The sequence below is a fragment of the Diabrotica virgifera genome, chromosome 9, assembly GCF_917563875.1.
Source record: "Diabrotica virgifera virgifera chromosome 9, PGI_DIABVI_V3a".
Taxonomy (NCBI): domain Eukaryota; kingdom Metazoa; phylum Arthropoda; class Insecta; order Coleoptera; family Chrysomelidae; genus Diabrotica; species Diabrotica virgifera.
Window position 1 is genome coordinate 215,916,084 of NC_065451.1, and position 17,001 is coordinate 215,933,084.

Genomic DNA, 17,001 nt, shown 5'->3' on the forward strand with positions numbered 1-17,001 from the left:
AAATGTGATGTTGATTGTGTTTTTATTTCCTTGAAATTTGTTTGATCATTTAATGATTGTGTCGCGAGTACTATATCAGTACCTAATGTATATAAGATTTCATAAACTCTGGATACTGTCTTAATTATTTAAACTCTTCTTCATTGTTCCAAAGAAACTTAATGTTAACTAACCTAATGTTGAGGATATTCCTGGTAAAATGTAGCTTGGGATGTTTATTTTGTTTCTTGAGAACTCCTAGGCATACCCGCATACGAATGTTTGCGGAGTATTCTGAAATGTTTTAGAGCAGTGATACTCAACCTGCGGCCCGCATGCGGCCCTCTAAGAGTTTTTTATGCGGCCCGAAGGCTAACTAAAGGGCCCTGTGATCAAATTATTTGTCAAATTTCACGTGTTTTTCAAATTATTTGATGGTGTGCCGATGTGTTTGGGCGTGAGGCAGACAATTTAAGAGGAAACAGTAGCGATCAACAGGTAGCGAAAACGCGTTCCAAGATTGCGGCTGTAATTTTGAATACTTTTTCGAGATATTTGGCACACGTATTCGTAATATAATAAAGAATTGCGGTACAGAGCCCAATTTGAAAAATATATTAATATGTGGAAATTACTCTGTAATTAAATACAATATTAAAAAAACGAGCCTGTACTGCCATTAAGAAGAACAAAAAAATACACTTTCTTCAAATAAACTTTTTTATTCGATGCCTAGATTTTGTGTCATTTTGGAACTACTAAAATTTTTTATTTCATTAGTAGTTCCAAAATGACACAAAATCTAGGCATCGGATAAAAAAGTTTATTTGAAGAAAGTGTATTTTTTTGTTCTTCTTAATGACGGTACTGGCTCGTTTTTTTAATATTATATTTAATTACAGAGTAATTTCCACATATAAATATATTTTTCAAATTGGGCTCTGTACCGCCATTCTTTATTATATTACGAATACGTGTGCCAAATATCTCGAAAAATATTTAAAATTACAGCCGCAATCTTGTAACGCGTTTTGCCTACCTGTTGATCGCTACTGTATCACCTTAATGAATTTAATTTTAAATTATATTGAAATTTTTAAGAACTCTGAGTAAAAATCAAGGTATTATTAACTTTTAATAATAAATTATTAAAGTTAATCAACAAATACTCATTATAAAAATAATCAATACTTATTTACTACATTACAACGACCCATTTAGTAATCACAAGAAAAATTCAGGTCCGGATTAACAAAAAAAAATTTAAAATAATTGTGATCTTGAAACAACACCCTGTATATTAAAATTTTCAAAATTCGTCTGCACATTTGAAAAGCACACAAATCTAAGTTTAATTGCTCGCTTAAATTTTTTTGCGCAGATAATTTAATGACATTAATTTTGAAATTATGTCGAAATTTTTCTTTTGAAAGTTTGAGTTCTTAAAAATTTCGACACAATTTCAAAACTAAAATCATTGAATTGTCTGCGCAAAAAATGGAAGCTCCATTAAAGTTCTTTTCAAATAATGTGCAAACTGGTTTTGAAAATTTTAATATACAGGATGTTGATTCAAGGTCACAATGGATCTATAATTTTGTTTGCCCCAGACCTGGATTTTTCTTGTGATTAGTAGTGTTAGTAGTTGGGTGATTTGGGTTCTAAATGTGACATATGTGTACCAAATATCAAAAAAATATACAAGGTGGTTCTAAAGTTATGGGCAAAATCGATAAAACACCCTTTAACTCAGTTATAAAGTCGGTGGAGCAATAAATTTAGTATGTCTAGAACCGCCTCATTTACCTCTATTCACCATTCAAGTATTTCCGTTTCCCAATGAAACACTGTATACTACTTCATCTTGATTGCGGCCCGCAAGCTGTGGCAATAGCTACTATGTGGCCCAGGAAAGAAAAAGGTTGAGTATCGCTGTTTTAGAGTATCCTAAATAGCTCCAGGTCAGCCTAGATTGTTTTAAAGGCAAATTGATGTATTTAGACAGTCTGGAAAGTTCCAAGGGTGCTGTGGAATATAAATTAACATGACTCTGGAGGACATCAGTGTCCTAGAAAGGTTTTGAAGCTACCTGAAATATTTGGCAGGACCGTGGAAGACTTCAGGCAGCCTTAATTGTTGAAGGGACTGCCTGAAATATTTCTTAGTCTAGTTCACTTTTGAAGATGTTTGTTGCCTTTGAAGGACTTACGAAATGTTTGAAGACTATTTTGAAATGATTTAGATAGCCAAGGTGGCGTATATCGTTTAAGAGGGCTTCAAAGTCGCCTAAAACAGTTCAAGATTGTTTGTATGTAGTTTACAAGGCTCTGGAGGATTAGAAAAACTCTGGATTATCATAATAGTCTGGGCAGATTATCGGAGAATAGGCCATTTTTGGGAAAAGTTATTTACCAGAATTTTAATGCCGGAGTCGAATCTATGATTGTATATATTAATATTATAGGTATGCAAAGTTCGCAGATGTTGTGCTACTTTTTTTATAAACAAAATGGCGCCCGAAAATCGTGTTTTTTTCAATTTTTGCTCTATAACTCCAAAGATTTTAACTTTACACCAAAAACACTCAAATAAAAATTCACCATCATTAAATTCTGCATAGAGAGGTGTTTTTTCCGATCTGCTCCGACGAAAATTTTCCCCGGAAAATGCAGGTTTTTCCAACAAAATCTTTAATTTTCCACTAAAATTTGAGATAAGTTATTTTTTATCAATAATTAAATAACTTGGTAATATAAAAGCTCCTTTCGTATAGATTATGATTCCAAAAGCCAATGAAAATTGGATGAACAGTTTAGCAACAATTGAATTGTTAATAAAAAATGTACGGTTACTATAATAACCACAATAATTATGATATATAAGAATAACTATGATTTTTGTATAAAAAGACACTGTACCTATCTAATGTACTTTACGGAATTAAAATTGGACTATTTAAGCGGCCTCAGGAATTTTTTAAAATTATAAACAATTTTTTGTCAAAAGTTGCTTTTGTTTTGTTATAATAAATTTATCTATTTATTATAACAAAAATTTTTAATTTGTTTAAATAAAGATTGTTTAAATAATTATAGAGCTTTAAAATGAGAATATTTGTGTTTTTAACATTAAAAGGTACACTTGTAGTAGGTTTATCGAAAAAAAGTCTACAGCTGGAAAAAATATGTAGTTTTCTTTTCTTATAAATAAATTAATCTATTATAACAAAACAAAAGCAACTTTGACATTTAATAATGCTTTAGTTAGATGGCTCTACTCGAGTTACTTGGAACCAAAAAAATAATGAAGAAAATTGCTTCATGGGAAGCCGAGAAAATGCATTTTTTTAACGTATACCGATTTTGAACTTAGAGATTACATTTTCTCACACCTAATTTTTGATTGGAATTTTGCTATTTTTGGCATTTTTCACTCGCAATATCGATATTATTTATTATAATAATATATGTTATGAGTATTTTAAATATATGAAAATTGCTGTGGAGAAAGAAGACAAAAATAAAAAGCTGACGGTTCGAAAATTATGATTCTATTGTTTAGTTTATATCTTTGCCGTAAATGCCGGTCAACTTGACCGGTTGTATCTCAGGAACTAATCATCACAATTAAATGTTTTTTCTTTTAAAAGATGCGTCCCGCCTTTTTTTTCAATACCGTTTTCATGATTTAATTTTGTTTAATATTTCCCGAGATATTATATTTGTTTATAAGCCAAAAAATTGTTTATAACTTTAAAATTCCTGAGGCCGCTTAAATAGTCCAATTTCAATTCTGTAAAGTACATTAGATAGGTACAGTGTCTTTTTATACAAAAATGATAGTTATTATTATGTATCATAATTATTGTGGTTATTATAGCGACCGTAAATTTTTAATTAAGGCCATGGGTACATAATTCGCAAATATTTTACGGGTATCCCTACTTTTTCTGTCTTTACATGGCAAATTACGTGTAGTAAAATTCACACTGGTATGGATAAAATATGTAAACATTACTAGAACGTCATTCTACTTGACAATGTCATGATTAACTTTAAAGAGATGGCTTTTGAATATTCTTGGATAACTGTTATTTGTATAATTGCAAATTATTAATTCAGTTAATAAATGTGATAATTTTTTCACTAACTGTGTATGTATTCAGTAATTGTAATAATTTATTTGTACAACAAAAACTAATACTCAATCGAGAAAAGAGGAAAAGTGTTAAAGTGATTTTTTAATAATATATCGTTAATATAGAACGCTTACAATTTTGAACATCTTTAACAACAAAATACTTGGATCACAGAATATATTATCCTGATGTATTCTCTGCTTGGATCTTCCACAAATAATACACAATAAGTAACTTTTTATTAAGTTCACGTCTTAAATCAATTATTTATCAAATACACTATATATCAATAGTATTTAATCAACAACTCAAAATATTCCCGATGCCATGTCAAATATTTAAAATTGTCAGTGTCTGACTGACAATATTCTATTCGGCTGAGTGCGTTGTAAGACAAAGATAGATTTGGTAAATATTACCACGACATTGTTTTCATTTTTTTCGAATCCTGAAAAAAGCAATAAATATTTTTGAAAAATTTAAACGCAGAATTAAAGACTAAATTATTACCGAGGGCCGAAAGTCCCTTAGAATAAATAAAAAGATTATTTTGAATCAAATATTTGAAATTAAAAATCACACTCAATTTTCTCTTAGTTTTTCACCCCTGTCACTTATTAAAATAAACATTATAAAAGTTCTCAGGGACTTTCGGCCCTCGCTAATAACGTAATCTTTCATTCTGCGTTTAAATTTTTCAAAAATACTTATTAGTTTTCTCAGGATTCGAAAAAAATTAATCCCCATTTGAATAGCATTGCAGCCGAAAATACGTACCAATCCTCTTAACAATTCAATTGTTGCTAAACTGTTTATTGAATTTCCATCGGCTTCTGGAATTATAATTTATACAAAAAGAGCTTTTATATTACTTTAAGTTATTTAATTATTGATAAACAATTACTTATCTAAAATTTTAGTTAAAAATTAAAGATTTTGTTGAAACAACCCGCATTTTCCGGGGAAAATGTTCGTCAAAGTAAATCAGGAAAACACGTCTCTATGCATAATTTAATTACGGTGAGTTGTTTTTGGGTGTTTTTGGTGTAAAGTTAAAACCATTGGAGTTATAGAGCAAAAATTGAAAAAACACGATTTTCGGGCGCCATTTTCTTTATAGAAAAAGTAGCACACTATCTGCGTACTTTGCATACCTATATTATTAGTATATACAATCATAAGATTAGCTTCCAGCAATAAAATTGCTGGTAGGTACCTTTTCCTTGTATTTTGCTAATTAGCCCAGAGTATAAGTGGTTCAGGGGGACGTTCAGGAAGGACTGCATTGCAGCACTGTATTGTTTTACAGAAGTTTAAAGCAACCTGGAAATGGTTTATTAATACTCTGTAAGACTTTAACAACTAAAGATGATGCAAGATAGCCTAAAATGTTTTATTTAGCTATAGGGCAGTCTTGAAACTTTCTCTTCATAGAGGAAATCCTTGGAAAGTTTTGGGGACGATCCAGAACTGTCCTGAAGTGCCTTTGGTACATCTAGTTAGCTCGAGTGTAACCCTTATTGTTTCAAAAATCTTTGCAGCCTGAAATGTCTCAATCTTGTGAATTTACCATAAGCCTGTAGTAGTGACCGGAGCCGTGAAATTGTTTTAAGCGGTATCAAATGTTTGATGAAATGTTTCAATCGGTCTGGACACTTCAGAGACCCTGGAATTTTTGTCCTGAAATCTTTTAGATAGTTCTTGGGCTGCCTAAATTGTATTAGAGGTCATTTGAAGACTTTGTAACTGCTTGGAATGTTTCATAACTTATTCGATATGTTTGTAAGGCCTCTGGTGGCTTCAGGAACCTTAAAAATATTTTAGAACTGCTCTGTCATGTTTGAAGGAGCTTGTGAAGTTGGGGGTTGCTAGACGAAGACACTACCACGAACAAACAAACTTAAACTTTTTACAGAAACTTTATTCTTATATAATTGAATGTGCAATTACATTGCGTTGACCTTGAGATAGGTCGGGGATAACCCATTTCTGGTAACTATATCCCCTGACAATGCGCTAGAGAGTGCAACGACAACAACGATGTCTCAGGTACTCGACCTTCCTATTTGTAACTGTTCTAGTTAAAAACAGTGCCAATATGTATGACTATTTATGGTGAGGTACTATACGTACATTAAGAATGACGTTCAATGACGTTATATAGGTTCAAAGTAACCTATATTTTGTTTTATGTAGAGTTCTGTGGAGCAATTTGGGGAAACCTAGAAAAGTTCAGGACAGCTCTGAAAGATTTCAAAAAGTTTTCAGGATTTCAGGGACTGTGGAATGATTTGTTACTATTCATAGAATGTGTCACGGGATTTTGGAGGATTTTAATTAACTTACATTGTTTAAAGGATATGCAGAAAGATTTTATGGATCTGTAGAAAAATTTAGGTAGCCTTTGGATATTTATGTTTTCTCTAGAACATCTTAGAATGTTTGGGGATAATTTTGAAATGTTTTAAAGAGTCATAGAGAGCTCCATGACAGCCTAGTGTATGTTAAGGGAACTTAGGGTAACTGGATGGGTAAGAGGATGGACTGGAATGGTCCAAGAGTCACAGGAGGTATATTTTAGGGCTTAGCAGAGCATGGAATGTTTGAGGATTATGCTGAAATGTTTTAGGAAGTCCTGTATGGTTTCAGGGCAGCCTAGAGGATTTTAGCAGTTTCTGGGAGATCATTAAGTACCAAAGTTGGTATTGTGAGTGTCTTATCACAGAGAACAAAGTCTGGAAAGTTAGATGTAGCTTTATAACGAAGAAAATCTAGAAAAGTATTCAGAGATAATGAATTTTCATATACTGTGTGTAGTATAATTGAATAAAACTTTGTATATGATACTTAAACGTTTTATATGACCATTAATTGTTTTGTTATTATCAGATAAATATCAAACTCGGAATATTTGTATGTATAGACGAAAGAAAATCAAAATTTGTATTTGTTTTTTATATTAAAATATGTTAAGAAGCTCAGTAAATGTTACTTCGTATATTTTTGTTGTTTTATTTTAATCTAGAGTAGTATTAACTGTTTCAAAGGTGTATGGGATCAAATATCAAATATTCAAGGTCTAGCTAAGAAATTTATGAGAAGTCTTGAAGGGAGCTAGAGGATTACTGATATACTTGAAAATATTAACAACTATTGGAGAGGTAGTGTAGAACCATATTGGAAGAGGTAGCAAGTGAAGTGATGGGAAGGGAAAGCGGGAAAAAATAAATTAGTACGATGAAGAATGCGCAAAAAAAGGAAAAAAAAAGTGTGTGTACTTTGTACGCACGTAAGAAATTATACTTCTATTATTATGATTTCAACGAAATTAATATACTTAACAGGTTATTTGTATTTTATTTAAATATTAAACAAACTTTCTTACCTACCACTTTAAAAAAAAATACAACGATAACAAAAATTTAAAAAAAAATATGAATCGCCCGGGATTTGAACCCGGGACCTCTCGCACACGCTCTAAACTTAGCTACATTCCCTTTGCTTGGACAGGTTACAAGATTTCTCATACATACTGACAAATTTAATAGACCAAGTAAAGTATACAAAAATACTTTAAATATACTTACTATTATTATAAAATATCGCATTCCCGAGGAAGACAAATCCAAAGACACAAAAATTATAATAAATAATACATTTACTAAAAACACTAATATATCCTTTTAATGACTTATTTGCACTGATACATACATATCTTGAAAGATTAGCAACGAACTACATACTGTCTGTGTGCGCATGCGCCCGGCATTATAAAATTTCACTCTCGATCGTAAAGAAGTATAATTTCAAAAATCAAGCAAATGCAAGGCTCCAAGAACGGGATGAGTAGAGGAAGAGTATAAGCAGCTGAGACGAGACGAAGAACGAATATGTACTGAAAAGAAAGAAGAAAAATTTAGGAAACTAATTAAAAGAATTAGGGAAGTATAACACACAAATGGAAACGGGAAAATCTGCAAGACTGTTAACCAGAACAGAAGACATCATTGGTGATCAGAACCAGATACTAAAAAGATGGGCAGAAAATTTTTAGGAGAGACTAAATATAAGAAGTAAGATGAGGTTTCAAGAAGCGGAAAGAACGAAAATATTAATGTATAGAACTCTTATCAAGCCCATCCTCACTTATGCTTGAAGAACCTGGACAAAATTCTTCGTTTTGGATCGTACAATACGACTGTGTAACTTTTTTGAAGTTATACTTCTTTACCGGCGATATGAGGGTGAATTTTTATATGTTAAAACCTATGATCCCGGCGCATGCGCATTATAACTTTGTTCTGATTGGATGTTCAAATGACATGTCAAAAATTATTCAATATGGCGGCTGTGGCACAGCTGTAGTTAGATTATTTATGGTTGTTGCGTTTTAAAATTTGTGTGAAAAGAAACAACAAACAAAAGTTAGTTAATAGTTATACTGCCTTTTTAAATAGTTTTCATATACCTATATTTTTGGACTTTTGGACTATTTTGGACAGGGAAAACTCATTCTAATTTGGTAAGTAGTTTTTATTATAATCATATTGTAATTATACATTTGGATTAGGTTGAAATACAGTAGAGCGTCGATTATCCGAACTAATTGGGGGACATAGGTGTTCGGAAAACCGATTTGTTCGGATAATCGAACTACAATATATTGATACATATTTATAGTCATACATATTTATCCACAAGTGAATAAAAGCCATATTTATATACCTACATATTTATTTATATCTTGATAATGACAACTAGCAACTAAACAAAAAAGTGCAGTCTTTGTAACAACATAATTATTTTTGGATACAATATTGAAGAAAATTGAAGATATTTTAAACGTCAATTAGTAACGCTTGCTCGGTATTCGAGTGCGGGACGCGGGAGTCGATAGTTCGAATACGCGGTCGTTCGGTTGATCGACGTTCGGATAATCGACGCTCTACTGTACATTTATTTTCTCAAGAATGGGGATTTTAGAGAAAAATCCCAAATTAGGTCCGATTTTTATTTTTAAATTATGATTTTTTGCCGTAGATTTATTTATCTAGTAGGTATGTAATGCTTTGATTTACATACTTAATTTGATTACCAACAAAAGTTCTACCAATCTTCATCTAATATATTGTTTTCTTACTGTTTTGTTATATTTTAATATTTTCTTCCACAAAATTTAAAACACATAATTTAATTATATTCAAAACAACTGTCAAACAGTAAAACGTTCAGTTACCCCATTTTTCCACATGACAAATACCTAATGTGGAATTGGGCGAGCGAGTCTAGGCTTCGATTACGAATCAAAGCGACCCGAAATTCACGGGTTCGATTCCCGATGCAAGTTTTTATTTTTTATTTTTTTATGCATCTTATGATTGTAAGTATTTGTCATATAATTTTTTTTTTTAGAAAATGCGTATTTAAAATTTTTGCCAACAATTATTATCGTTCAGAAATCATTTTTTCTTTGTGGCATTTTTGAATGTGTTTGTTTGCGCTTTATTCATTTATTTTTTAAAATTTTTGGTATTGTCTTAAAAATCACATATGTAGTAGAAGTATAACTTCTTCCGTGCGTACAAAGTACACACACATTCTTTTTTTATTTAACTTAATGATTCGACAATTAATGGCCATTGGCGTGTTACAGTGGGTTTTTGCAATCAGGTGACTAGTGTCTTGTTACTTAGCAAAGTCGATGTCATTGTCTTTGCAAAGAGACGCTAATTGTATCCAAATGTTTGCAGTCCCTTCGGCGAGTACCGGTCCCACAAGGATAGAAACTATTTTCATTCATTAATTTTTAATAAATGAAAAATTCTCTACTACACTAAAAAACTATGTTAAAAAAATTAATTATTGCTAATACATTTAAATATTTTACTCTTTTAGATAAGCAATTATTGGTTTAGTAATAGTACTTAATACCCAAGAGATTATAAGAGGAATTTAAAATACTGGGGAATACCAAACGTTTACAGAATTGTTGCATATTTGGTTGCCTATGCAGTGGTGTTGTAGAATATCGTATACAAATATGTTCGCTAAATAAATTCTCAACACACTGATGACGTGCCCAAAGAGTTATTTTTGATTGATAGTATTTATGTCAAGTAGTAAGTCAACTGTACGTTGAATAATTACGTCAACCATTGGGTGCATTTATTCATTTGGTCCACTTTTTAAAATCAGTTCCTAAAAAACCTAAACAAAGCTGACGTTTCCATGTGACATTTACCGCTGTGCCTACGTGTAACGTGATTTTGATTCGTGTCATTCGCGTATGTGTGGAAGTGAGGCCGCGGTGGATTAGTTTTCATCATTACAATACAAGTGCAGTTCACTTCAAAAAAGTATTGTACCAGAAACACTTCTTTTATATTTAGTACATAGCTGTTATTTTTAGACACAACACACAAAAATGGTGAGTGTTTCATTAATAATTATCTAAACACAGAGAAATTCTCTATAGGTAGGAAAGCAGAATTCTTGGTAACAACCTTTAATCTGAGCTTTCTACAATTTGCAAAGCAAAGATACCTATAACTCGTAGACGTGGGAAAAATCTGCGATATGCATTCTACACCTGTCTACTTATCTAGGTAAAAATCCAACAAAATTCTGCTTCCTAGTACTAAAATATGAGTGAAACTGAAGTAAGGAGAGGCAACTTTAGATTTAATGTCTTTCAAGGGCCAAAACCATCAGTTGGCAAATGTTTCTTCTTTATAGGGTACCTACCTTAGTGTAGAGTACACCACACAGGCAGTTCTGATAATTGATAACTATAAAGAAGAAACATATGTCAACTGATGGCAGTAGCCTCTGAAACAGATTGAATCTTAAGCTGTTTCTTCTTAATAATTTTCTATTGAGTAAGGCTAAATACACATTTTGATTTTCAAGCCTGCTTCTCCGAGTTCTACGAATGTGGGTTCAGGTGGAAGATCCCCCTCAAAGGCTGTCGCTCCCAGGTCTTCTATGGGAAGCAGTGTAAGGCAGAGGAAGACGACTACCACAACTACTACTGCCAGGAGAAATACAGGTGCAGGAACTGGAGGAATGTGGCGTTTTTACACTGACGATTCTCCTGGCATCAAAGTGTAAGTACTAAATGAGTGTTTGTGTATCCATATTGATCATACAGTTAGTTATTGTTTAGTTTCTACAGAAATCTAAAACATATTGTTCACTATTTAACCTACAGTGTTTGTTGGGTTTCTACTGAATTTGAAGTATATTTCCAGATGTTTTCATTTTAAAAGTTTACCAGTTATATTTGATCTACAAATTTCTTAGATTAAGTTTGTTAGAATTGTAGCAACGCTTCTTCTTCTACTCATATCCTTTTGTCCTGTCAGGCATCAGATTGGGATTATGGTTCTTCCTTTACCCATTTTTCCATGCATTTCTATTTTTGGCCATAGTCTTTAATTCTTCAATACTCTTTCCTTTATTCCTTCGTATTTCTGAAATTTGATCTCTCCATTTCCTTCTGGGTTGTAGTAAAGCAAGAAACTTATTTTAAGTGGTTGTTTTAGCAAAGATACCTAATAAAATAAATTTCATACTGTTGTCATTGTGTTCTTCATTTCTGTTTTCTTTCTTATGTTAGTTTTGCCTTTTAGATAATTTATTGTAGTAGTATTTATTGCAGTAGTTTTTATTGCTTTTTTGGACCATCAACATAATAGAAATCATTTTGGTTATGTGTTCATTTTTGAAATAACCACTGTTTTATAAAATATTGTATATTTTTTGTGGTTCTGATAATTGTATGTGAATTTAGGTATGGTGTATTTCACGAATATACGACTGTTTTGTGCACCATAAGAAGTACGAAAGTATTTTGCTCTAATGATTACTCCAATAAACAACAATATAATTAGCAATTTACTTTCGTTCTTCATATTTTGCACAGTAAAATATTCATTGCCGCGATAATCCAACAGGGTCGTATATTCATGGAATGGGGTATACAGCATAACATAGTATTTCTTGTTTTTGTTACTTCTTCTTTAATGAGTCCCCCAATTGGATGTTCGATACCAGTATCACCATCTGTACTCTATCTACCGCAGCTCTGAAGCATTTAAACCAGTCCCTCAAAATTTTCAACCATGGCAATCTTCCTAGATTCCTTCCCCTTCTTATCTTTCCCTATATTATCAGCCTTAGCATTTCATATCGCTGTCCCCTCACTACTTGTATCAAATATTGTTTGAATTGTCTTTATTATTTCTTATTTTTCCCTATTTTTTGCAATACTTCTGTATTCATTTTCTTCTATGTCTATGCTATTTTAAGTATATTTACCACCATAAGCATAACACCACAGTTCAAATGACTGTAGCTTATGTATGTGTTCTTTCTTCAGTATCCAGCTTTCAAGTCCATGTTGTAGTATAGAAAATACGTAACATGTCAGAGCTCTTATTCTCAGTTCTAATTTAAGGCCTTTATTGCAGAGAATTATTTTCATTTTTATAAACGTATTTCTTGCTATTTCTATTCTGGGCCTTATTTGTAATGTTGGATCATTATTTTGCAAAATTCAGGTTCCTAGGTATTTGTATTTATCAACCTTTCTATCAACACACCTCCCAAATGTATGTTTGTTTTTATATTTGTTTTCTTTCCAAATCATTCGAATGATAGTACATATCTCTTTTTTTTGTGAAATCCCAGTTTTTTGTTTTTTCACTGTTTACTCTAATTGTACCATTACCATTGCTCGATTGACATGGATATCTTGAATGTTTTATACAGTAAAACCTCCGTTAACCAAAACCTTTTTAACCAAAACATTGTGTAACCTTAACGGCTGACAGTTTCAATAATGTTGTCAAAAAGTAAATTTTTATCGAAAAACGGAAACAATTCGATGTTAATTTGTCAACATCGTAAACATTACTTTAATACTCAACTAAATCCACGAGGAAAAATTTCCTGTAGTTGGCTGTATACCATTACAAAAACATAAAATCCTTTATAAAAGGTATATTTGTTAAAATCCCTATACAGGGCTACATCAAAGACAGAACTAGTTTTCAATCGGTTGACCGATCATCATCAGTGCAATCTTAGAATCTACATGCAAGCCACCAAAGTAAAAATAACAGGGTAAAAACCCTTTACAATTGATCCGTCATCGGAACATATGACTAAGATGTGAATTATAACATGGATGATTAAGATATCCAATGTTTTTCGCCCGAGGTACCAATGAGCTCTATCTGACAAGTTCACATCACTTGCTTCCATACAGTCATGATGTGAACTTGTCAGATAGAGCTCATTGGTACCTCGGGCGAAAAACATTGGATATCTTAATCATCCATGTTATAATTCACATCTTAGTCATATGTTCCGATGACGGATCAATTGTAAAGGGTTTTTACCCTGTTATTTTTACTTTGGTGGCTTGCATGTAGATTCTAAGATTGCACTGATGATGATCGGTCAACCGATTGAAAACTAGTTCTGTCTTTGATGTAGCCCTGTATAGGGATTTTAACAAATATACCTTTTATAAAGGATTTTATGACTCAACTAAATAATGCAACTAAATAATATACAACAATGCGTTTGCCAACTTTGACCACGAATTCTATGTCATTTGATACAAGAAGAATACAAAAAACAATGTTATTTTTATCCGAAATTCTGGTTATCCGAAACGGCCTCTCCCCCAATTATTTCGGTTGACGGAGGGTTTTACTGTATATGTTATTTTGTTTTTATATCTATAGCTTTTGCTTTTTTTCTGTTTTCATGAGTTTTGACATTTTTTAGTTAGTGCTGGAGGCATTTTTTTATGAATTCTTAGATTGAATGTGTATTTTTTAACAGTTTATTTGTAATATGTAGAGAAATATCGCAGCTAGGACAAAAATCTATAGAACAAAAATTTCTACTTACATTTGTATTCTTTTCAGAAAATTACCCTAGTTCATCTAATTAACTGATTTCAAGCTTTTAAAATGAGTTTGAAAGGTTGAAGAGCTTTAAAAATTGGGTTTCATACATTTTTAATTTTTTGGTAACCGTCCTACAAAAATTTAAGTCCTCTAAACAAGTTAAGCTGTTTTTGTACAGATCCAGACTGACCTATTTGTTTTATACCTTTCTGTTTGTTTTTGACAATGACTATAGTCCCCCCTGCTCAATTTATTAGACTCACCCTAGAAATATACCCCAAAGTCATACAGAACTGCTGAATGGGTTAAATAACGATTACTTAATAATCGTGCTGCATAATTAAGTCAAAAATGGTAAAACTTTTTGACTGAATTGCGAAAAATTAACAGATGGCAATAGAATGGGGTAAAGGGTGCAATGACACTACTTTTTTCAACTTTTAAGTTTTTTAGTTAAAAAGATATTAATAAAAATATGTTAATTTTTAAAAGACGAATATCTTGGAGTTTTTTCATATTATTGGTGATTGTAAAGATCTTTCTGTTTGAGAAAATCTCTTCTGTTACTGCTCTATTAGAAAATATCACATGTTGTCAAAGAGAAATAGCAAAAAACCTGGTGTATCTTAATCACCAGTTCGAAGGTTGAGTCAAAAACCTAAAGAGAAACATCCTGTTACATCGATTTGGAGGGGTTGGTATGGCAGAAAGATTTCAGTCACCTCCAGAGGGCAACGAATTTTAAAGAATTTGGCTGTAAAACGCAGAAGAGTCACCCATAGCGGTATAAGGAATAAATTGGAAGAATAAGAGTGTTCAGTATCGGAGTCCACTGTACGCCGAAATTTGTACAGTATGGGATTAAAACATCATAGGCCAGTTAAGAAACCAACTAAACAATCAACTATCACCATAAATGCTCAAAACATACTTAGTTTGGGCCAATTTGCATAAAGACTCCCTAGTCATATAATATTTATGCAAATTGGCCGAAACTAAGCGTTTCTTGAACATCTGTGGTGATGGTTTTGGTTCCTTAACTGGCCTATGACATTTCAATCCCATACTTTCCCAATTTCGGCGTACAGTGGGGCTCCGATACTGAACACTTAGCTTCTTCCAATGTATTCCTTATATCGCTATGGGTGACTTTTCTATGTTTAACAACTGAATTCTTTAAAATTCGTTGCCCTTTGGTGGTGACTGAAATCTTTCCCCCCCTCCAAATCGATGTGCCAGGTTGTTTCTCTTTGACAACATGAGATATTTTCTAATAAAGCAGTAACAGAAGAGATTTGCTCAATAAAAAGATCTTTACCATCACCCATATGAAAATATTCACAAACGAAGATATTCATCTTATAGAAATTAACATATTTCTATTAATATGTTAAAATAAATTAAATAAATTAAAAACTAATATTAAAATAGAGCAATATTAACACTAACCACTGCAAATTTTACGAAAATTGATCACCAATCACTAATTTAACTAAAAAACTAACGTTGAAAAAAGTTGAGTCATTGGACACTTTTAGCACATTATATTGCCATCTGTCAAGTTTTCACAATTCAATAAAAAAATTTCACCATTTTTAACTACTACATTATGTAGCACGTAAATGTTATTTAACCCGTTAAGCAGTTCCGTATTATTTTGAAGATACATTTAAGGTGTTTCAAATTAAAAAGAATTATATTTCTAGGGTGAGTCTAATAAATTGAGCAGGGACTGTATATTATAGTTTTTTCATCATATACTTTAAATTTCACTGACAAATAGTGATTTTAAGTAGTCAATTATGTATTTTCGTTTGCTAATATTTAACTTTGCTGATGTGATAGAGAAGTTTACTACATATCTAATCAATAAAAAAGAGTAAAACACCAAATACTTTTGTACTGCACATAGGTATATTAATTTTTTTTTTGTTTTTCAGAGGTCCAGTACCAGTCTTAGTAATGTCTCTTCTATTCATCGCATCCGTATTCATGTTGCACATCTGGGGAAAATACACGAGAAGCAGCTCATAGATGAAATTCCAGCGTTTCATCATTCCATCTTCCACCTATTTAATGCATTTTTGAACTGTATATTTTATATTGTTATAAGTATAAAATGAAGTGTTTTTGATTTATATATATCATAAAATTTAATGGAAAAATACACTCCTTTTCATATAATTCTCATTTTGATTGATAGTTGTTGTTATATGTTTATAATTAAAGTCAAAAAGACAATTATTTTGTGTAAATACTTTTCCCGATAGACTTTAAAACATTTGTTGGTTGTGGGATGGGTTTTTAATAGTTTATAATAAAAATTACTTTTTTATAACTGAAGAGTACAAGGGAAAACAAGGAATGTCACATTTTATACATATTGGGATGAATACTAATAAAGATTAAATTCTTGTGATATCTAAAACTACTTATGAGTTTCTTAGCAGAATTCTAGCAATTCTTATTCTATAATCTACGGCCCGGTTGTTCGAACGCTAATCAACAATGATCACTATCAAATATTTAATTACTGTCACAACTGTCAATGTCAACTTTGGTTGGGTTGCTGAAAACATAATTGATTATAATTATGAGATTAGTTAATCAATTAACATAACAATTATTAACATAATTGATTAACTAATTTCATAATTGTAATCCAAAATTATGTTTTCAGCAACCCAATCAAAGTTGACATTGACAGTTATGACAGTAATTAAATATTTGATAATGATCATTTTTTTATTAGCGTTCGAACAACCGGCCCTTAATATAATATTAATCTATATTAACTGATTAATTTGACCATGCAACAAAAAACTGCTGACATTCCTTGCTTTTGTTCGGTAACGTGTGGACAATCCTCGTTCTTCACCTGGATACAAATTCTTTGAAAATTTATATAGACTGGCCTTTCTGGTTATTGACCTGAATCGATAGGCTAGTCGATAGTACTTA

General features: G+C 31.6%; 1 protein-coding gene across 1 annotated transcript; it reads left to right on the forward strand.

Annotated features, from left to right (window-relative positions):
• Positions 1-10,278: 10,278 nt before the first annotated feature.
• On the forward strand, positions 10,279-16,224 carry LOC126891638 (protein transport protein Sec61 subunit beta). Its single transcript, XM_050660862.1, has 3 exons — positions 10,279-10,544; positions 11,027-11,223; positions 15,981-16,224. Exons 1-3 carry the CDS (start codon positions 10,542-10,544, stop codon positions 16,072-16,074), a joined length of 294 nt encoding a protein of 97 aa, XP_050516819.1. The 5' UTR covers positions 10,279-10,541; the 3' UTR covers positions 16,075-16,224.
• Positions 16,225-17,001: the final 777 nt, after the last annotated feature.

Excerpts from the sequence above, each read along its gene's own strand:
- LOC126891638 (XM_050660862.1), top strand. Across the intron at positions 11,224-15,980 it reads GATTCTCCTGGCATCAAAGT|AGGTCCAGTACCAGTCTTAG; the intron begins GTAAGTACTAAA and ends TTTGTTTTTCAG.